Raw genomic sequence first — 23,190 nt, forward strand, 5'->3', positions numbered from 1 at the left:
GTGAATGGGGAAGCCAGATTCACTTAACTACTGTGTTACTAACTTAATAACTGCCATGATTCATTTAACAACAGTGGCAAGAAAAGTCGTAAAAGTCGTGTTAAGACTCACTTAACAAATGTTTCACTTAGCAACATAAATTTTGGGCTCAGTTTGTCGGTCGTAAGTCGAGGACTATCTGTATTCAGTCGATTTTTTTCCATAGGTAAGAAAGCGTGCTAAAGGCAACTACTGGTGTTCGGTTTGGTGCAAAGACACCAAAGGCTAATCCTGCCCAGCCATCAACTTCATAGTGTCAAGCACCAGCTCCTCTTTTCGGTTGCTCACCTGAACCGCAAGGAAAATGCAACCCCCACAACACTGACGTGGTAAAATGATTTTATTCAAGCAAACATTTTCTGCATGGCCTGAGCCAATCTAGCATCCCGTGCCCGGATCCGCTCAGTAACCCTTTCTAATTCCCGGCGAGCTGCTCGGTTTCCTGGCTCAACTCGCAAAACGCCCTTTAGGTCTTGCGCTGCCCCCTCCAGGTCATTCATCGCATCGTAGGCCAAGCCCCGGCGAAACAAGGCCTTGGGGTTGGCCGGTTGGAGCACAAGAGTCTTGGAACAGTTTTGAGCGGCGTTGGCCGGCTGGTGCAACCGTAGCTGACAGGCGGCCAAGTTGGTGTGAAGCTCCGCCTTGATCTGGTCATAATCCGGGGGAGGAGCAGCCACAACGAGCAGGCGCAAGGCCCTAGCGTAGCGCCTGGCAGCTGCCTCAATGGCTCCCGCCCTGTACAGCTCACCGCCGCGCTCTTTATTGCTGAGGACCAAGTCCCACTTCTCACTTGCGCTCATCTCCCAAGAGTCTTTGGCTTCCGTGAAGCTTGCCAACTGGACAGTGATGGTGCCGCCGGCTGTCAACCTCAGTTCAGCCTGCTCCCCTGCCAGCATGGTTTCCAAACCACGGTCCACCACACCGTCCCATTCGGCGTCACCCCCACCCAGCTCTACTTCAGACCACCTGCAGGATGGGTAGCTCAAGGGCCCTTCATGATGGGCCTCAATGAAGACTTGGCAGATGGACCCTTCCTTTGGTTTATCTAAACCTGTCCCAGCCTTTAGGATCAGCTTGACAAAGGTGCCATCTGGGCAAGCCCAGTACACCCCTGGCTGGGACTGGATGGGAAGCGGTTGGTTTTCTTTTACCTGGTACACAAGATCCTTTTTTTCATTCCCAAGGGATGCACCTCGGATACTTTCGTCACAGATGGGGATTCTCTGGTCTGGCTTCTTGCCCACTTCCCGTTCTCCAGCAGTCTGGCTCATCAGACAAGCCTTCTCTGAGCTTGCCATTCCTTTCTCCTTCAACCTGAGGTTCCACGTCGAGTGACGAGAAAGCCCTGGGTCCCATCAAGAGAGAGAATGAGAGTTATTCTAATGTTGAATTATTAAGAAGACCATGGAAAGAATAACAGAATAACAGAGCTGGAAGGGACCTTGGAGATCTTTTAGTCTACCCCCCTGCTCAAGTAGGAAACCCTATATCATTCCGGACCAATGGTTGTCCAATCTATTCTTAAAAACCTCCAGTGTTGGAGCACCCACAACCTCTGGAGGCAAGTCGTTCCACTGGTTAATTGTTCTGTCTGGAAATTTCTCTATTCTCTCTAAAGAATACAGAATAGAATACAGAATAATAGAGCTGGAAGAGACCTTGGAGGTCTTCTAGTCCAACCCCCTGCTCAAGCAGGAGATTCTATACCATTCTGGACAAATGGTTGTCTAATCTCTTCTTAAAAACTTCCAGTGATGATGATGATGATGATGATGATGATGATGATGATGATGATGATAATAATAATAATAATAATAATAATAATAATAATAATAATAATAATAATAAAGTTGGAAGGGACCTTGGAGGTCATCTAGTCCAACCCCCTGCTCAGACAGGAAACCCTATACCATTTCGGATAAATGGCTGTCCAGTCTCTTCTTAAAAACTTCCAGTGTTGGAGCATTCACCGCTTCTGGAGGCAGGTTGTTCCACTGGTTAATTGTTCTAACTGTCAGGAAGTTTCTCCTTAGTTATGGAGATCCATAGCTTCTAAAGGCAAGTCGTTCCACTCGATTAATTGTTCTCAGTGTCAGGATTTGACGTACAGATGTTGACATATAGAAGTTTTATTCCCTGCAACCCTACAAACAACCCAGATCCTTCTCTGACTCAGCCCTTTGTATCATACTAAACCATGGTTTGTTGAAAACAACAACTGGATTTGTAAAACATACTAAGCCACAAAACATGGTTCACGAATTGCCAAAGTTGCATTTACACAACATTACACCAGAACCAAACAAACCACATTATAAATTGGAGTGGTACCGTATAAATAAACTGTGAGAATCAAACCAAAATAATTTGGTGGCTAGAGGGATGGATGCAAATCCAGTTGCTTTTTTTTTTTTTTTCAAACCTCACCTTAAGGTAAAGTTTCACTGTGTGATCTCAAAACTATAAAACAATACTTGTCATTCAGTCCATGCCTGTAAAACAGGAATAACAGCAGCTTAAATCATAACAATTGTCATGAAGAAAAACAAAGACGACGAAGCCTCGGAATGGATTATAGGAAGAAATAAGAAACCTTAACAAGGATAAATTAATCCAGTTGTTACTGTATGGAGCTCTCTACCTGTCCTCTCCATTTTATTAAAGCATTTGTCCCTGTGGGGTTTGTTAACATCTGCTGCAGGCAAACAAACAAACAAACAAAAATCATTCTCCTTCAACAATATCACAGCACATTCACCAGTGGCTTCATAATACTGGTATTTGGGAGCAGGTTTTTAGCTTATTTTCTCGGTCTTTTCTACATTACACACACCAACATGTACATCTTACACACCCAGTAACAGGCAGTCCCCATTCATCCTCTGTCCACTTGCCTTGCATGTGCTTTTCCAACAGATCACTCCTACACCCATAGTACTGAGTGTGTGAAAGTCCGATAAACCCTAAAACCCATCCTCCATCCACCGTTAAGATTTACCTCACATCTCCTTTCTCTTAGGCTTCATTTTCGGCACAGGATGGAGAAGACCCGCTGTGGGGAGAGATGGGGGGTGCAATTTAGCTTCTGGCTCTATTACGTCCTCTAATTTCAATCCTCCTTCCCCCCTTCTTTCTCCCTGGAACGTCATTTCCTCAGCAACCACCTGTCCTAGCAACTACTGTATGTTTAGACTATCCCTCAGAAGAAGTCAGGTTAGAGGCAGGCAGGAAGAAAAACCTGGGAAAAAGTAGGGAAACGCTTTCGGATCCTCCCTCTCCTCCTTCATTTTGAATAGAATAGAATTCTTTTATTGGCCAAGTGTGGCTGGACACACAAGGAATTTGTCTCCGGTGCATAAGCTCTCGGTGTACATACAAGTACAGAGTGATAAATCACGATCATAAACAACGTAAAAAAACCATTCATCATAAATCATAAAATACAACACATCATCACGAATCGTAAGGTGCAACACTTAGTGATAGTTATTGAATACTAGCTCAGCAAACAACATAAATCCTACTAGGATACTGAAAACAATATAAATTGTAAGATACAAGCAACGAAGTTATAGTCATAAGAAGACTATAATACTCTTCATAAGAAGAGTATGAAGATTGCTCCATCATTTATGGTCTTCTCTTGATCTTGAAAGGTTACCAGGGAGCTTCTGACCAAGGGGTCCAGCAACTGAGGTTTAGCAATGATTTTTAAGAAGGCAAGATCTGATACAGATGCGTTCAAAAAGTCCCTGAGATTCCCATCACTTTGTGATTTGTTTAAATTCTGGGACATTGTTATCCAGGAGAAAGGTCTGATGAAGATAACAGAGCTTAAGTAGTTGGTGGATAAGTAAGAATGTCTAGTTTAATGAAGAGAAGGACAAGGGGGGACAAGATAGCTGTGTTCCAGTATCTCAGGGGCTGCCACAAAGAAGAGGGAGTCAAGCTATTCTCCAAAGCACCTGAGGGCAGGACAAGAAGCAATGGGTGGAAACTAATCAAGGAGAGAAGCAACCTAGAACTAAGGAGAAACCTCCTGACAGTTAGAACAATTAACCAGTGGAACAACCTGCCTCCAGAAGCTGTGAATTCTCCAACACTGGAAGTCTTTAAGAAGAGACTGGACAGCCATTTGTCTGAAGTGGTATAGGGTTTCCTGCCTGAGCAGGGGGTTGGACTAGATGACTTCCAAGGTCCCTTCCAACTTTATTATTGTTGTTGTTGTTGTTATTAGGGGTTGGGACTGATCTATGGTCTGAACAAGGAACTTCTTTACAATTTCAACCCATCTTCAGTAATAATCTGTAACTCTTTCAAGGACATTCCAGCCATCTTTTTTCCTCTATCCATTTCATTGATTATCCTTTTTTTTTTAACTCAGCCTTGACAAGTACAGCAATATTTCTAGTCCTCCATCTACTCATACCACACTTAAAAAGTATATGAATTTCAACTTCCTGGTTATAGTCTTAAGACAATAGTCAATCTTTATTTCACCCAGTAATAACTAATTTTCTCTCTCTCTCTCTCTCTCTCTCTCTCTCTCTCTCTCTCTCTCATCTATCTCTCATCTATCTAGCCTCTCTGTCTCCCTCCCTATCTTTATGAACATGTGTGAACATACAGCAGGTATGCATATCCATATGTTTATAAATATATTCAAGTAAATATATTGCATAACCCAAACTGGTTAGATCAGTGGTTCTCAACCTTTTTAATGCCGCGACCCCAACCGGTCGTAAGTCGAGGACTAAACCGGTCGTAAGTCGAGGACTAAACTGGTCGTATGTCGAGGACTAAACCGGTCGTAAGTCGAGGACTACCCAACCAGTCGTAAGTCGAGGACTTTCCCTGCCCGGGAGCGCCGCGCATGTGTGGTTCCGCCCCCTGCGCCGGCCGAGGCGTAGCTGGCAAGCGGCAGAGACGGAGCAGGCCGACCACCAGCTGGCCCAGCCCAAGGGAGGTAAGGCACCCGCCGGAAAAGGGGGAAAAAATGGCGGACAAAAAAAATGGCAGACAAAAAAAATGGCGGACAGCCTTGCTTGGCGACCCCCATGAAATGGTCAATCGACCCCAAATGGGGTCCCGACCCACAGGTTGAGAACCACTGGGTTAGATCAATTTATTGATGTTCATTTTTCATAGGGATGGGACAGCCGCTTCCTAATTACAATATATTCTCTATTACATATTTTATTTTTGTTTGTTAGATGTATCCTATCTGCCTGAAAATGAAATTAAATAATTTCATGCCCTCTTTCAGAACAAGCGCTTCCCAAAACTCAGCTGACAGCTATTAGAATCTGTCGCAGTCTGAATGTTGCTTTTGTCCTCTCTAAAGTCTTATTGTGTATTTTATTTAGATGCCTAGAATACTTATGTACTAGAATTTTGTCAAGACGACTGTAAAATAATATCAAGAAAAAATTGACAGCACAGGATTATAGTTGTCAATGGTCTTCTTATGTACAATTGCCATAAAGGTTGGAATATATTCGTAGTCCTTTTATTATTTATGACCATTCCTCACACTTACGGCTGTCACATCCCCACAGTCACATGATCAAAATTCAAGCACTGGACAACCAGCATATATTTACAACAACTATAGCATCACCATTTGTGATCTTCCTAGCCAGCTCCTAAGAAGCAAAGTCAAAGGGAGTGGCTGGACTTGTTTAATGACTGTGTGATTGACTTAACTGCAGTGATTTTCCACAGTAACAACTGTGGGTAACAAAAAGGGAGTAATATAGAGTGTGCTTCACTTAACAACTGTCTCATTTAACAATGGAAATTCTGATCCCAGTTGTGCCTGCAAGTCGAGGACTACCTGTACTTATTGCCTAAATTTGCCATTTCCTTCCTCTCTAGGTTTAATGTTTGTATTCCTCCAGCACATGTTTAGATTTATCTATATTTGAGCCCCAGAAATCAAAATGGCCTCCCTTTTTCACCATCCTCAACCTGAAGTTCACCAAGTACAATGGACAAAATTGCCCCTATTCTTTTCTCTTTCCTTTTCATAAGAGAAAATCTTGTAAGCCTAAGGCTAAGCCTTCTCTACTTTCAGCCAACAAAGAGATTATGTTTGCTCTTTTCAGATGGGAGCATGTCAACCTCAATATGATTTCAATGGTAATAATAATAATAAAGTTGGAAGAGACCTTGGAGGTCATCTAGTCCAACCCCCTGCTCAGGCAGGAAACCTTATACCATTTCAGACAAATGGCTGTCCAGTCTCTTCTTAAAAACTTCCAGTGTTGGAGCATTCACCGCTTCTGCAGGCAGGTTGTTCCACTGGTTAATTGTTCTAACGGTCAGGAAGTTTCTCCTTAGTTCTAGGTTGCTTCTCTCCTTGATTAGTTCCCATCTGTTGCTTCTTGTCCTGCCTTCAGGCGCTTTGGAGAATAGCTTGACTCCCTCTTCTTTGTGGCAGCCCCTGAGATATTGGAAGACGGCTATCATGTCCCCCCTCGTCCTTCTCTTCATTAGACTAGACATACCCAATTCCAGCATACCATTCCTTATATGTTTTAGCCTCCAGTCCCCTAATCATCTTTGTTGCTCTTCTCTGTACTCTTTCTAGAGTCTCAACATCTTTTTTACATCGTGGTGACCAAAGCTGGATGCAGTATTCCAAATGTGGCGTTACCAAGGCATTGTAAAGTGGTATTGACACTTCACGTGATCTTGATTCTATCCCTCTGTTAATGCAGCCTAGCACTGTGTTGGCTTTTTTGGTAGCTGCAGCACACTGCTGGCTCATATCTAAGTGATTGTCCACTAGGACTCCGAGATCCCTCTCACAGTTACTACTATTGAGCAAGGTACCCCCTATACTATACCTGTACATTTGGTTTTTCTTGCCTAAATGTAGAACCTTACTTTTTTCACCACTGAATTTCATTTTGTTAGATAGCGCCCAGTGTTCAAGTCTGTCCAGGTCCTCCTGTATCTTAAGCCTGTCTTCTGGAGTGTTGGCTATTCCTGCCAGCTTGGTGTCGTCTGCAAATTTGAGGAGTTCAAATTTGATGGTCATCTCTTCCAATCCTTCCTTAATCTTGTCATAATAGATTCACTATGGATGTTAAACAGAGACAATGCCTCTGTTTAACGATTCATGTTTAATACATCTGTTTAATGATTAAGTGTTTAATGATGGAAACTAATCAAGGAGAGAAGCAAGCTGGAATTAAGGTGAAACTTCCTAACAATGAGAACAATTAACCAGTGGAACAGCTTTGCTTTCAGATGTTGTGAGTACTCCATCACTGGAGGTTTTTAAGAAGAGACTGGACAGCCATTTGTCTGGAATGGTATAGGGTCTCCTGCTCATGCAGGGGGTTGGACTAGAAAACCTCTAAGGTCCCTTCTAACTCTGTTACTCTGACATCAATAATACAATGAGGAAAGTATGTGGATTTCTATCTTATTTCCTTTCTTATTGTGAGTCACAATGTTCCTCTAGTCTAGGAGCTTTTTGTCCTACGTGCTAATGCTATGGTTTCCATGTTAGAGTATAAATATCAACCAAAGTTAGAATAATTAGCAAGAGGCTATTGATCAGATGCAACCTTGTGTCAAATAAAGCATTATGTTTCCTCAATTGTGGTTCGTAAAAGATCTGGATGTTCTAGCAGATCACAAGTTGAACATTAAACCAACAATGTAATGCAGTTGCAAAAAGATAAATGCTATTTTGGGATGTATTAAGAGGAATAGAAGTGCAGTTCACAGAAATAAATAGGCTTTGATGGAAGACTGTGACAAAGCTGTCTTCAGATATTTGAAGAGTTGTTGTCATATAAAGGAGGGATTAAATTTGTTTTCTTTGGCCACAGAGGGCAGGAATAGAACATGGGTTGGGACTGCAGGGAAACAAATTCAGGTTGGATATGAGAAAGAATTTCCTAATGTAAGACCTGTCAACCAATGGAATATAGTGGGTCCGTGTTCCTCCACCTTGGCAGTTTTCAGATGGGTGGATTGCAACTCTCAGAATTCCCCAGCTGGCTCGTTAGTTTTTAAACTACTTTTAATTTTTTAAAAATTATATAAATAATTAACACAACGTTACTAAAGACAAAAGCACCAGGCCTGGTGGCTGCTGCTGCCTACAATAATCAAAGTGTGTCATCTCTAGAGCTGAAGCGGCATGGATAATAAAACTACGCCTCCCACAATGCTTCTCTCCATCCTGCCCATCTGCTTCCTCCCTTCCTTTTGACAAAGCCATTTCTGCCGTACAAAGTGGAGTTTTCCAGGCTAATTGCGGCTGCATTTCTTCCAGAAAATGGTGTGACTCGTAATTGGTGGTAGGTGAAGAATTCAAAAGGAAAAGAAAGCAACTGAGCCAGCAGTTGCTTTGGGGTGGGGGGGGGGGAGCAGGGAAACCTGGTAGGTGAAAACAGAAAGCTGGGAAGACAAATCTTGGAAGGAATGGGTTTAACTTAAACAGCGTTTGGAAGTCAAACTCCCCAAACCAACTACATAAGGTAGTAATCTGGGTCCAGATAGTCCAGATCTTGAAGGACATTCCTGATTTTTTTTTCCCTTTCTAATTCAGCCTGCCGTTATGTGGCTAGGAAAATAGCATCATTCCTGCGCGCTGAGGATGTGGGAGAGACCATGTTGGCTTGCAAGAACCGGACAGCTGTAGCTGGTGAGACAGAGATACCCTCTCTCCCAATGGCCAACCCCAGTCAGTTGGCAAAGTTTCCTGGGGGGGGGGGGAAGAAGGGTTAAAGGGGAAAAAAAAACTATGCTAGGAACTAGATGGCCCTGATGTATCTCACTGCTGTTTTTTTCTTGCAGGTATCCCCAAAAAGCCACCAAGGTTTCAATCCATTCCTTGCTCAGCCAGTGAAAAACATCCTCATGCGGCTACTTCCGAAGTCAGAACCCAGGAACCAAACTCCTGATGAAATAAAATAAAAAAAGGACTGCAAAACGGAAAATGACGGTTTGTTTAACAAAATCCTGCGGCTGTAGGAAATTAACAGACCTGAGAATGCCTTATTCTGTCCCTTCTCTCATTGTTCCATTATGAAAATAAACTTAAATAAAGAAGTGTTTCGTGCTTTTTTTAAAAAAAAAACAAAACCAAAAAATCAGAGTGAGTGTTTACAAAAGGTGATTTGGTGGCTGATGAGGGGGTGATCTTCCAATGTAGAATTCACATCGATTTCTTTTCGACAGCAATGTGAAGCGATCTGAGATTGGCACTTTCAGAGAAAGGGTTTGGCAAATTGTGGTGAGGGAAATCAGAGCCCCAGAGAAGGAAATATTAAAAAGGCAGGAAAACAGTCACCATGTTGCTTATTTAATAATAATAATGATAATATTCCTGGCTTGGATGAACCAGGATGAAGACTTGACTTCTGACAGTAGTGATGGAATGGAAACGCAGTAGTCTACCTCAGTTTCTCTCCCTCAGAAGATAAAGAAGTTCTGTCTTGCAAGAAAAGAAGCAAAGTTTAAGGGATCTAGTTTGTTATTTAATAAAGCTTTAAATTTGGATGAGAAACAGAAATGTACTGACATATACTAAAGATTCTTAAAGATTTCATATTCATTTTTGTTAAGTGCTGCTTTATACTATTACAATGAATTTTATCTACATGACAGCCTACATTTGTTATTTTAGTTATTTATGTTACTTATATTATTTAATAATCTTTTTAATAGCTTATTCTTTTTTTACATATACGCACATACATATACGTTCATCTATCATTTTAATGCTCCAGAACAAAGAAAGAAAAAGGACAAAAAAGCAGTACAACAAAACTCTCTCAGCAGTTTTGTCGCATTTTTGCCATAACTTGTTACTGTTTTCTTTTTTAAAAATTTACAAAATATTAGTGTTTGACATGTTGCTTTGCATCCAAAAATTTTCTTACTAGGCAGATCTTTTCTTTTAAAACATTCATTTTTAAATGCTTAAGCCCCTCAAAAAAGATTTTTTTCTTATTGCTCTGGGGTCAAGTGCTTATTAATGTATAGTAATCATTCAATAACCCACCAACTCGGCACTTGAGGAAAGAAAGTAAATAGATCAATATGGCGGCAATAAGCTGAGAAATTATATCTTTCCTGTTAGGCAATACGTGCTAACCCATTAGACCATATTTAAAAAAAAACACATGTCTATATAATAAAATACAGTTTCTCACAAAAGAAAATTGTTACATAAATAAAGGTTCTTGTCCTATGTTCTATGATTTCTATGTTAAGAGTACAAAGATCAACACTAGAATAATTAGCAAGAAACTTATGATCAGTTGCAATGTTACGCAGGACAAGAAGCAACGGATGGAAACTAATCAAGGAGAGAAGCAACCTAGAACTAAGGAGAAACTTCCTGACAGTTAGAACAATTAAGCAGTGGAACAACCTGCCTCCAGAAGCGGTGAATGCTCCAACACTGGAAGTTTTTAAGAAGAGACTGGACAACCATTTGTCTGAAATGGTACAGGGCAGTGATGGCGAACCTTTTAAAGACCGAGTGCCCAAACTGCAACCCAAAACCCACTTATGCATTGTCGGGTGCTGGGTGGGTGTGGCCCATTGGCTGGATGTGGCCCATTGGGTGGGCGTGGCTGCGGTGGTAACAGCAGACTGGGTGGGACTAAAAAGTTCAATCAATTCCAACTTTGCAAGATCTTTTTCTTTCCCTTGAGAAGTTAAAATTGACTGATTGATTGAACCTTTTTTTTTTTTTTTTGCACACGGCGGCAGAGGCCTAAAGCAAAAAGGTTTTATAAAACCCAGCTGAAGGCCTAGGACTGGGGCAACAGCGCGCGTGCCCACAGAGAGGGCTCTGAGTGCCGCCTCTGGCACCCGTGCTATAGGTTCACCACCACTGGTATAGGGTTTCCTGCCTGAACGGGGTTGGACTAGATTACCTCCAAGGTTCCTTCCAACTTTTTTATTATTGCTATTGTTATTATTACAGTATTATTTTCAGGAATTATGTTTCCTCAATTATGGTTCATAAAAGATCTGGATGTTCTAGTACATCACGAGTTGAATATGCGCCAACAGTGTAGTGCAGTTGCAAAAAAGTAAATGCATTGAAGACTGTGTGACAAAGTGGTCTTCAGATATTTGAAGAGTTGTTGTCATATAAAGGAGGGACTAAAATTGCTTTTTTTGGCTACAGAGGGCAGAAATAGAACATGGGTTGGGACCACAGGGAGCAGATTCAGGTTGGATATGAGGAAGAATTTCCTGACAGTAACACTTATCAACCAATGGAATACAGTAGGTTGCCTCCTGAACCAGTATAATCACCTTCACTGGAAGCTTCAAAACATCTGTTCAAAATGCTGTAGCAGATCTTGCCCTGAACAGTACTTGGATCAGATGACATGCAAGGTCCCTTCCATTTCTGATAGAAGACAGATGATTTTACTGCCTTTCAACCATGCTCCAAAATTTCCCTTGGATTAAGCGCTGCTCTTTTCGGTTAGCATGTAAACAAAGTTAACTGATGATTCCATATTCAAATCTGTGTGAACTAGAAATGGCAACCCAACCAAGTTTGGAGGACATTTTCAATTTGAGATAAGCCTCAGATCTCTGTTCAAACCTTGCATGATAGTAATTTCAGCTCAATGAACCCTTCACGAAGTTTCAGATTGTTTATCACCCCCCAACTTTATACAAAAATAATTCAATAAATACCATTTTAACTAAGAGTACTACAAATACAATTACTGCTACTCCTAATAATAAAGGATAGTCTCATCGACCCTTGTGGCTCAATGTTGATCATTTTGGAGGATCCTGGACTAGAGGGAGGGGGAAAAAAGAAATCCAGAAATGTGGGATAAATTACATACACAAACTATGCACATCTAGAGAGAAAAATCTATAGAACGAGAAAGCCAGGAAATTAATAACACAGATTTTTTTTCCCAGTCTTAAAATTAATTCCAGAAAGGAGCAAAATTAAAACCTTATAGATGAGATCAAGATTTGTTGTACTTGAAGAACTGGTTTCATTCTTTCTTTTTGCACGTTGAACTTTTCCTTTATTTTCTTCACTTTATATTAGTTTTTAATTTTATCTCCTAAAAAAAATTAACTACACACACACACAAACACACGATATTATTAAAGACAGCAGCAGTGCTGCCGACATTAATCAAAGTGTGCTAGCTTTGGACCTGAACCTGCAGGGATAATAAAACTACATCTCCCACAATGCTTCTCTCCACCCTTCGCGTTTGCCTCCTCCCTTTTGCCAAAGCCATTTCTGCCGCACAAAGTGGAGCTTTCCGAGCTGACCCGGCACCCCGTTTCTTCAAAAAGATGGTGTGACGCATAATTGGTGGTAGGTAAAAGATTGCAGAAAGGAAAAGACAGAAAGCCATAACGTTGGGGCTGGGGGAGGGGAAAGGAAGGGAATCTGGCAGGTAAAAGCAGAAAGCTGGGAAGACGAATCTCAAAGGATGGAAGAAACAAGAGGTGGATTAACCCAAACATCATCTAGAGATCAGATTCCCCAAAACAACTACAAAAAGGTGTCCGGATGGTCCAGATCTTGGAGGACATTCTTGATTTTTTTTTTTCTTCCTTTCCAATTCAGCTTGCCGATATGTGGCTAGCAGAATAGCATCGTTCCTGCGCCATGGAGATCTGGCAGAGAGCAGGTTGGCCTCCAAGAACAAGCCATGACGAACTGGTGAGATAGAGATAACCCCCCTCCCCTTCCAATGGCCAACCTCGGTCAGTTGGCAAAGTCTGCCTAGGTGAAAAGAGTTGGGAATAATGGGAATTTTGCAGAAGAGCTATGAAAAAGAAAAAAGAAAAGGCTATGCTAGGTGCTGGATGGCCCTGATGTATCTCATTGCTGTCTTTTCTTGTAGGCATTCCCAAAAAACCAGTTGGGTCTCCATCCATTCCTCCCTCAGCCAGCCAGCCACCCCCTGAGGCTGCTTCCAAAGACAGGACTCAGGAACCCAAGTCTTGATGAAATAAAATAAAAAGGACAACAAAGCGGAAAATGACGGTTTGTTTAACAAAATCCTGCAGATGCAGAGAGGGAACAGACCCGAGAAACCCTTATTCTGTCCTTCTCTCATTGTTCCACTATGAAAACAAACTTAAATAAAGAAGTGTTTCATGCATTAAAAAAAAGAGTGAGTGTTTACACAAAAGGTGTTTTGGCTGCTGATGAGGGGTTGATCTTGCAATGTAGAATTCACATTAATTCCTTTTTGACAGTAATAATGAGCAATCTGAGATTGGTAGGTACAGAGATTTCACTTGGCAAATTGTTGTAATGGAATGGAATTGTACGTTTTCTCTCCCTCAGGAGATTAAAAAAAGTTCGGTCTTGCATAAAGGATCACAAGTTTAAGGGATCTAATTTGTTATTTAATATAACTTGAGATTTGCCAAGCAGGTTTGAGGAAAAACTGGTGGATTGACATTACTAAAGTTTGTTAAAGTTTTCATATTCAGTTTTATTTTAAGTGCTGCTTTATATTATTACAGTGAACTGTATCTTCATGAAGCCTATGTTTCTTATTTTTTGTTACTTGTGTTATTTAATAATCTGTTATTAATAGCATATTGTTATTTTTACATTTATACAAATACACATGAACATACATTCCTCTATTTAGTGCAACAAGAGTTTCTTGCATTTTTGTCATAATTGTTTATTGTTTTTCTTTTTAAAAATATTTTCCAGATCTTTAGTGTTTGAATTACGTTATCTGTCCAAAAATATCCAGTTACTAGGCAGATTCTTTTCCTTTTAGAGTGTTCTTTTTTAAATGCTTAAGCCAAAAAAAGCTTTTTCTCATTTTGGGATCAAGCACTTAGTAATATATAGGAATCATTCAACATCCCACCTACTCAGCACTTGACAAAAGGAAGTAAATATAAAAATATAGCTGCAACAAACTGAGAAACTATATCTTTCCTGTCAGGCAATACATGTTCACCCACTACACAACATTTTTTTAAAAAAAATCATGTATCTACAATAAAATAGTCTCCAACCAAAGAAGCTTGTTACATAAATACAGGACAAATATTGTACTGTGCAGCCAGGAAAAGGAAAGCAAAAATTTCATTCATAAAAAGATGGAAGAATAATACCTAAAACCCATACAGACACAGATGGATTCCTGCATTCTGCAGCTGTTGATTTTCTGCATAGATACCATTTCTAATTTGCTTTAAACAATTTTAACACACAATTTGATCTGTGCTGAACCCATGAAGGTTCTGCTATTATCTAGACACTGAATTGTAAGAGTATTAAAAAAATCAAGCTTTAACCTTCACAAAGTCTGATCATTTTAGGATTGAGCAAAAATCTTTTAGACCTTTGTTTGAAGTGATCCACAAACCAGCCACACCATGATTTTTTCAGGTTTATGTGGAAATCTGAAAGAATCTCTTTGGATGAACTATTTTAAGGAACAGCAAAATTGAATTGGCTGGAATCTTAATTAAAGGCTGCAAATTTATGTGCATTTTTAAATGCTTGTGCATGTGATGACAGATAGATTCATTTTATGCCTTCCATTATTTTGTGCAACCCAAGGTGGAGTGAGGGGAAAAAAAAGGTAGATAAGCGAAACTACTTCTTCCTCAGGGGAAAAAAAAGTCTAGTTGCCTTTTTAAAAACACCTTTGAAACAACTATGACCTGGATGATTGAGAATTTCCACAAATATTTTACCCATCCTTTAATAGATCAACACCTTAATTATCCATAAAATTAGATTTTTCAACAGCACAAAAGTGGGGAGGGGGGAACTGGTAGGTCTATAATGTTTACATTTTTATTCTCAGCTTATTCACTGTAAATCACAGTGAGGTTTGGTTACAGTACTGAATGGATTGAAATTAAGAGAAAATGCTAATTCAATTTTATAGATAAGAATACTAAAACTACTGATTTGACCACTAGTATAAGGTATACTTTCTGAATGGCGTGAATTTTAAAAAGATAGGTTTTAAGACAGCCCACTCAACACTATAAAAAAAAATCTTAATGTGAAAACAAAAAAACTACAATTCCCAGGATCACAGCGAAAGAAGCAGCAGACGCATGCGCCGCTTCTCAGCCTTGAAAAACGCTTTTCGTACGCATGCGCGCGTCACGTTTAAATACTCCACCGCACGTGGTCGGGATCGGACTTACCTGCTTCCCCACCCTCACAGAATTCGTTGACGCCCAGCGAAGCAAGCTCTGTCCGTAGTGCTAGAATTCAAGGCATCACTAGAAGCGCCCAACCCCGTCTGGCCTACGCACGCGCACTTCCGCTCAACGTTGACAACCCCTTATAAACTGCCCTCCTCGAGGCACTTAGTTTGCCGCATGACGGGACTTACGCATGCGCGTTTCTTTTTCGATGCGCTTCCGCTATACCGTTCCGTTCCGTTTGGTGGGCATACCGGTCGGGTCCCGCCTCATCTTTCTTATGATTGGGCAAAAGAGGAAAGAAGAGGGTTTCTATTGGGCCGCGGGGTTGCTATGGCAATAATCGACTGGGTGGAAGTCGGTGTTGGTATAGTGTAGGAAAAGCGGAAGGAAGATGGCGGCGCTGGCTTCGGAGTTGCTGCTTTTGAGCGATTCAAGCCGCTTCCGGGCAGATAACCTGCTGAGCAGCGAGGACTGGGGTAAATAGAAGAAGGGGGGGGCAATACTGGGGCGAAGGAGAGGGGCAGGGCCAATAGGTCTGGGCTATGCATGGGTTTCAAGGCTGGGGTTGCGGAGGGGTCCGCTAACGTATTAAAAATACTCTGTTGAAAACTCTATGACTTTAACAGGTGATATCAGGCCGGTGTGCAATGGGGTATAACTTTCCGCCAAGCAGAAGCTTCACCTGTTGCATTTCTGCCTGTCAGACTCTTTAACTGGAGTGCGATCTTGGCCGTTAAAGGTTATTGCATAAGGAATTAACTGTTTTTTTTTTAAGCAGGATGTTCTTTCAATGCGCATTGCTATTCATCTTTAAGGTGTTGCAGTATATGTGTTGTTGTTTTTTTTTACTAGCCTAGGGTTGTCAAAACGGAAGAGATCTGATATGGATGCAGGAGGAGGTGGTCTTTTTGTGTTTTTATTATACACAGTTAATAGGGTGCGTTGCATAAATTGATAGCGACAATTTTGTACACTGCAAAACAAGTAGAGATTCACACGATCTTATAAGGTATTATTAACCTGGAAAGTGCACGCTTTATGTGGAGTTACTAGGTTAGGTGGCAACATACGCTTCTTTGTAACTGGTTTCTATAAGCTGTATTTCCAGTTTTGTTCTGGCATGGGTGGCAGCTTAACGAAGAACAAGGAAATAAAGTTGGGAGAGGAAACATGTAACCGTGTAATGCACCGCTGGTTGTGGTTAGATCAGGGGTAGGCAACCTTGGCTCTTTTATGACTCGTGGACTTCAACTCCCAGAATTCCTGAGCCAGCCATGCTGAGGGGAAAGGGAGGTTTCCAAGCTGAGCCATGCTGGCTCAGGAATTCTGGGGGTTGAAGTCCACGAGTCATAAAAGAGCCAAGGTTGCCTACCTCTGGATTAGATGTTTAGACTGGATTTGACATTTTTATCCACTATTGCAGGGGTCTTCAAACTTGGCCCTTTTATGACTTGTGGACTTCAACTCCCAGGCACGGTGGCTGAGGAATTCTGGGAGTTGAAGTCCACAAGTCATAAAAGGGCCACGTTTGAAGACCCCTGCATTATTGGGTCCTTCCCAAGGACCTGGGATAAGCAGATATTGTTTGATTGTTATTATTATTTAGAGATAACCCATGGCTGAGTCAGCTAATTCCTCACCCAATTGCACTGTGCTGCTGTTCCTACAGATGCAGGTCTTTACAGCTGTTTGGATAATGATGGAGATGTGGCAGCTGAACTTTTCCCTTGTCTTGAACACAGCATTATGGACCATAATGGTACCCGTTCTGCGGTGAGAATACCTTTGCTTTTAGAAGAATATTATTTGCTTTCCAGTATGCCTCCATGGCAGGATACACTTCTCAGCAATTTGAAGTCTCTCTTTCTATCCCCACCTCTATAACTTTATAAAAAATTGAATTCAATATACTTTAGCATCTTGTTCACTCCCATCCCTGCCACTTGGGTTTTTTAATTTCTTTTCAATGTGGCTTATACATTAGAATGTGTTGTGGGGATATATTCCCAGTTACAATGACTGGCATGCCATGTGTATAATTTTAGATTGCATTTCCAAGGAGATTATCTCTAGGCCTGAAAGTCTGATTGAACTGGAACTCCAAACTACAGGAAGTATGACTTATGACCACAATTGAGCCCGAAATTTATGTTACTAAGTGAGACATTTGTTAAGTGAATTTTGCCCCATTTTACAACCTTGCTTCTTTTGTTAAGTGAATCATTGCAGTTGTTAGTAACATGGTTGTTAAGTGAATCTGGTTTTCCAATTGACTTTGCTTGTCAGAAGGTTGCAGAAGGTAGTCACATGACCCCGGGACACTGCAGCTGTCATAAATATGTGTCAGTTGCCAATTGTCTGAATTTTCATCAGATGATCATGGGGGTGCTGCAATGGTAGTTAAGTGTGAAAAATAGTCATAAGTCACTTTTTTCAGTGACAACGTAACTTTGAACAGTCACTAAATGAACTTGTAAGTCGAGGACTACCTGTATACCTTCTCAGTTACATATCCACTCACTGCCATCACACTCTGTTCCTTAGATAGAAGGAATCAGGGTTATTGTTTCCTACACATGAAAAGCTTTGTTTTCTATATCTTCCTTTCTATACCAGCAGTTTGGTGATGGGTTTGATCTGGACATGGAAACTATGCCTCCAGACCCACCTTGGGATCCTTTGCAAGAATCTCTGTTCCCAGGTGAGTACTTTCATGAAGCCGTGGCTAGGCAGGCTGTTGAGAACCTGTTACAGAACCGAGGATACTCTGTGGCATGGGTGTCAAACTCGCCGCATCATGTGACGTGTCGTGACGTATTGCGGCTTTTTTTGCATTGCCGGAGCTGGGGTGGGTGCAGCATCTGTATGATGCAACTGGCCCGTGGGCCGGCAGTTTCACACCCCTGCTTTGTGGGATCTGGTGAACCTGATTAAGTGGGCTGTAATTCAGAAAGGTTTTTATAAGAGCCATTGATTTTTAAGATGATTATTGCAAGATTGTATTTTCTGCAAAAAATAGATGGTATCATTCTGGAAATGATAAGAGTAGGAGGATATTCATAAGGAAGAGGTTTATGTTAGGCTATCCTACCATCTCAGCTAAATACAAATGTATGTATAACCTGCCTACTCACTGCTATTTGGCAAACAGGATCAGAGACGAGTATTTTCATGTTAGAAATCCTAGATTTTATCTCTGATATCTTCTATTAAAAAATATACCTTTAGGAAGACTTTGGTGAGTCATTGCCAACAGGAATAGACAATGTTGGACAAGGTATCTATATTTAGTAGCAAAATTCTTTTGAGTAGGAGAAAAAAATGTATTTTGTCTCTGTGGCCTGCTGCTTTCCCAGAAGCACCTCATTGGATCATTGCCCACATGAGCTTTTGATCTGATCCAGGAAAATTGTTTTTATTTCTGCTTGCTAGAATTGTTTTGGGCAGTGCAATAATTTGCCTAGGAGTAGTTTTTGTGCAGTAAGAGTTGTAATGAGCAAAAATAAGGTTGTGTCTGTCTTGCATCACAAAACTGGAGCAAGTTTTTCTAACCGATTGACAGTTAAACTCCTTCTTGAAGGCAGAGCAGAGGAGATAAGAGGCTCACTTGCTTGCTCTTTCCTCTTCCCTGTCCTCTGCCCGCCTCCCCATGTCTGACTTCCTTCCTGATTGAGGCTGAAAGCTGCATGCAACTTGTGACTTGACCGTTTGTCCTGTTGTCTGGATGTTATCTTGGCTGCGATATATTGCTTAAAGAGTAGATGCGCTGCAGAACCCATTAAAAGTCCATGAACTGCAAGTCACTTTCCTGTTAATTAGAATTCTGTAGCTATGCAAGTTTAATTATTACTGCAAATCTATGGAGGCACATTCCCAGCTGTTCTTCAAGTGGCATAGTTAAACTGCAAAATCAAATATTTAGGCGTGATAGGAACTGCTCTGGGAAAGGATTAGTTGGGCAAGGTCTATTGCAGACAGTACTTGTGGTAGATAGCAGTGTGTGTCTGAAAAAGTTAAAGGTTAATAATAATAATAATAATAATAATAATAATAATAATAATAATAATAATAATAATAAAGTTAGAAGGGACCTTGGAGGTCATCTAGTCCAACCCCCTGCTCAGGCAGGAAACCCTATACCATTTCGGACAAATGGCTGTCCAGTCTCTTCTTAAAAACTTCCAGTGTTGGAGCATTCACCGCTTCTGGAGGCAGGTTGTTCCACTGATTAATTGTTCTAATTGTCAGGAAGTTTCTCCTTAGTTCTAGGTTGCTTCTCTCCTTGATTGGTTTCCATCCATTGCTTCTTGTCCTGCCTTCAAGCGCCTTGGAGAATAGCTTGACTCCCTCTTCTTTGTGGCCAACCCCTGAGATATTGGAACACTGCTATCATGTCACCCCCCCTCGTCCTTCTCTTCATTAAACTAGATATACCCAATTCCAGCAACCGTTCCTTATATGTTTTAGCCTCCAGTCCCCTAATCATCTTTGTTGCTCTTCTCTGTACTCTTTCTAGAGTCTCAACATCTTTTTTACATTGTGATGACTAAAACTGGATGCAGTATTCCAAGTGTGGCCTTACCAAGGCCTTGTAAAGTGGTATTAATACTTCACGTGATCTTGATTCTATCCCTCTGTTAATGCAGCCTAGCACTGTGTTGGCTTTTTTGGCAGCTGCAGCACACTGCTGGCTCATATTTAAGTGATTGTCCACTAGGACTCCGAGGTCCCTCTCACAGTTGCTACTATTGAGCAAGGTGCCCCCTATACTATACCTGTACATTTGGTTTTTCTTGCCTAAATGTAGAACCTTACTTTTTTTACCATTGAATTTCATTTTGTTAGATAGTGCCCAGTGTTCAAGTCTGTCCAGATCCTTCTGTATCTTAAAGGTTAAATTTACACGTAGCAGTGTGCAGCTGTGGTATGAGCAATTCTGCAGAGTGGTTAACTTCTGATCACAAGGTTACTTGTTGGTTTCTTCCATGCCTTGGTTTTTGAATTAAGACATAAGAAATGTGAATCTGTATTGGATAATCAGATTCTTTTATCATTCAGAGAGGGGGAAAATGGCCATAGGGTTGAGGAGAAGGTAATTTGTGGACCTGATAACTCTTCAGCTCTAGGGTTCTGGGCTTGCTGTTAGGGGATTTTGTTTCTCCTTTGGGTGTTATAGGCAGGAAAGTATAGCTGCCTCATCATGCCTTCAGAGAGCTACAGCTTTCAGGTGGGCAAGAATGAGAGATCTGCTTCTTCTGTTGGCCCAGCTGGAGGGAACTGGTGGCATGGTAGTTGAAGCTGAATGGGGTGAGAAGTCCATAAAGGTGGTTTCCTTGGGATTCAGCCCTTAGAGCTGACTGTAGAAATTGCAGGTGGGGAGGACAGGTAGGTGGGAAAGGATAATATGTACGAGAGGCAGAGAGGAAACACAGTTTCCTTTTGTCTTGGATCAGCAGGCTGGCAGTGAAAGTGTCTTAAGTATTTTTTTTCCCTTTTTTAGAGTTGCAAGTAAAATCTGAGCCAGTCTCCCCTGCTTCGTCTCACTGCTCCGATTCATCGTTGGCCTCCTCCGATTCTTCTGCGGCAGGCTCCTCTTCCGCCGAACTCTCAGAGCAGGTAGGTCTCCTCAGAGATCCCTTTGTAGACAAAGCACAGTGCCCAAATGTTAATACACGTAAAGGTAGTCCTTCAAAATGGCCTCATTTGAAGTAGATAAATAATACTTGGGCGTAAATAGCGTCAGAACTGTACTCGCGGAAGAAAAAGACCACAATTGGGATCAGAATTTCCATTGCTAAGCAAGGCGTTGCTAAGCAAGGCGAGTTGCACCTGATTTTATGATCTTTTTTTTTTTTGCCATGGTTGTTAAGCGGATCACTGCGGTCAAATGAATCCTGCGGTCGTTAAGTGGATCTAACTTTCCCCCATGGACTTTGCTTGTTGGAAGCTGGCTGGGAAGATTGCAAGCAGTGATCACATGACCCGGGGATGCTGCAACTAAATAATAATAATAATAATAATAATAATAATAATAATAATAATAATAATAATAATAATAATAATAATAATAATAATAATAATAATTGGAAGGAACCTTGGAGGTCATCTAATCCAACCCCCTGCTCAGGCAGGAAATCCTATACCAGTGATGGCGAATCTTTTAGAGACCGAGTGCCCAAAAACTGGCCCGCCCCTGCCCCACCCCCGCTCTGCCCCCCCATCCCCCGCCCCACCTGGCCGCAGGGCCACTCACGACCTCCAGGGCCCGCCGCAGATCGCCCAGGCAGCCCAGCAGTGCCATGGTGGTCACGCTCTCTGCCCACGCCCTGCAGCATCAACTGTGCACGATGGGGTGTGAGGACAGAGTCTTGTCTACGCTGCCTGGCTGCCATGTCCTTGGCTGCGTTGCTCCGCGTGGGCCACACTCGGGGCGACTCTCCTTCAGGAGGGCTGCTGGAGAGGAGGGGGTTGCGGGGGGAGGCGAAGCTGGGGCAACGGCACGTGTGCCCACAGAGAGGGCTCCAAGTGCCGCCTCTGGCACCCGTGCCATAGGTTCGCCACCACTGCCCTATACCATTTCAGACAAATGGCTGTCCAGTCTCTCCTTAAAAACTTCCAGTGTTGGAGCATTCACCGCTTCTGGAGGCAGGTTGTTCCCCTGGTTAATTGTTCTAACTGTCAGGAAATTTCTCCTTAGTTCTAGGTTGCTTCTCTCCTTGATTAGTTTCCATCTGTTGCTTCCTTGTCCTGCCTTCAGGCGCTTTGGAGAATAGGTTGAATACATGCCAGTTTGTCAAGTGCCCAGATTTTGATTTCATGACCCTGGGCACTGTAACCACTGACAATGACCCTGGGCACTGTAACCACTGACAGTAGTTGACAAACGAATAATAGTAAGTCGAAGTACCTCTATTTATTTTACAAAGGCACCATGATAGTGAAGAAACGCCTCCTTTACTCCATATAACCGGTAAGGTATAATAGTTGTCATCAAAAATTGCCAGAAATAGTAAATACAAACCATCCTCTAAAGCATATAAATGCCTTTCTTTAAAAACAAAAGTGGGCTTTTTATATATATATAGATGCTTGAGAGGCATCAAAATGGAGAAACTTAATTCCTCCGTTGAGCCTTTCATTTTTCTTTCAGGTTGCTGGACCAGATGATGTGATTGGAGTGAAGACAGAGCATCCTCCCACCCCTCCGTGCATGTTTGGAGACGTCCTTTTACCTCCCTTTGGAACGGTACACATAAATGTAGTCCCAGCTTCTGAGACAGGTATGTTGTAGAAGAATCGTGCAGCAGCAAGTATTTATTTCTTGCTTCTGCACTGAACTTAGTAACTGTGGAATGACTTCAGAGCTTGCATTGGTGCTCATAACCAATGAAGAAGGTACACATTCTGGAGCGGTAGTGTCCTGTGCAATAAAAAAATCTTCCTGAGTATCGGGTGGGTGAGTGGATTGGGAAGTAAATTAAGTATAATGAAATAACCTGTTCGTTAGTGATAATATGACGTTTTCTTTTTGTCTCTCGGCATGTTGTGTCCAGATATTATTTATCCTCTTCTCCTTAGTTTTTCTTTCTGGGTGGGGATGAGACCTTTGAGGAGATGATGTTTTTCTTGATGGGCACTTTGTATGGGAGCTGCGCATGTCCCTGACATCCATTCTCAACAGTTCAGAAGGAGTTTGGTTAATTGCATGGTGCCTTTGTAAAATAAATAGAGGTACTTCGACTTACTATTATTCGTTTGTCAACTACTGTCAGTGGTTACAGTGCCCAGGGTCATTGTCAGTGGTTACAGTGCCCAGGGTCATGAAATCAAAATCTGGGCACTTGACAAACTGGCATGCCGGCGCCTCGGCATAGTCAGCTGACCCCATCGCTGACTATAGGGGGCGAAATTTTGGCCCCCTCAGAGAGGGCCCGCAACTTGGGAGTCCTCCTGGATCCACGGCTGACATTG

The 23,190-nt window shown here is 41.8% G+C and overlaps 2 protein-coding genes and 2 long non-coding RNA genes across 4 annotated transcripts in view; 3 read left to right on the forward strand and 1 right to left on the reverse strand.

Moving 5' to 3' along the window:
* Nucleotides 1-372: 372 nt before the first annotated feature.
* On the reverse strand, nucleotides 373-15,265 carry FKBPL (FKBP prolyl isomerase like). The gene is made up of 2 exons (XM_015827745.1): nucleotides 15,217-15,265; nucleotides 373-1,384 (listed from the first exon to the last, which is right to left on the reverse strand). The coding sequence occupies exon 2, from the start codon at nucleotides 1,335-1,337 to the stop codon at nucleotides 384-386; it is 954 nt and encodes a 317-aa protein (XP_015683231.1). The 5' UTR covers nucleotides 1,338-1,384; nucleotides 15,217-15,265; the 3' UTR covers nucleotides 373-383.
* On the forward strand, nucleotides 8,258-9,125 carry LOC107298368. Its single transcript, XR_001549154.1, has 3 exons — nucleotides 8,258-8,360; nucleotides 8,612-8,707; nucleotides 8,860-9,125. It is a non-coding gene; the product is annotated as an uncharacterized LOC107298368 (long non-coding RNA).
* On the forward strand, nucleotides 12,294-13,626 carry LOC107298369. Its single transcript, XR_001549155.1, has 3 exons — nucleotides 12,294-12,385; nucleotides 12,641-12,736; nucleotides 12,921-13,626. It is a non-coding gene; the product is annotated as an uncharacterized LOC107298369 (long non-coding RNA).
* A 318-nt stretch (nucleotides 15,266-15,583) lies between the features above and the next one.
* The window catches only part of LOC107298366 (cyclic AMP-dependent transcription factor ATF-6 beta), a gene marked incomplete at its 3' end in the record, with an annotated part of 15,310 nt that continues 7,703 nt past the window's right edge, over nucleotides 15,584-23,190 (forward strand). The window contains exons 1-5 of the mRNA XM_029286507.1: nucleotides 15,584-15,695; nucleotides 16,889-16,992; nucleotides 17,839-17,920; nucleotides 20,720-20,835; nucleotides 22,370-22,499. Coding sequence (XP_029142340.1) covers nucleotides 15,611-15,695; nucleotides 16,889-16,992; nucleotides 17,839-17,920; nucleotides 20,720-20,835; nucleotides 22,370-22,499 — 517 coding nt within the window. The remainder of the gene's footprint in view (nucleotides 15,696-16,888; nucleotides 16,993-17,838; nucleotides 17,921-20,719; nucleotides 20,836-22,369; nucleotides 22,500-23,190) is intronic.

Source organism: Protobothrops mucrosquamatus, unplaced genomic scaffold (assembly GCF_001527695.2).
Source record: "Protobothrops mucrosquamatus isolate PMUCROS unplaced genomic scaffold, P.Mucros_1.0 scaffold3924, whole genome shotgun sequence".
Classification (NCBI taxonomy): Eukaryota; Metazoa; Chordata; class Lepidosauria; order Squamata; family Viperidae; genus Protobothrops; species Protobothrops mucrosquamatus.

Coding starts and splice junctions, on each gene's coding strand:
- FKBPL (XM_015827745.1), bottom strand. CDS start 1,337: ATGGCAAGCTCAGAGAAGGCTTGTCTGATGAGCCAGACTGCTGGAGAA.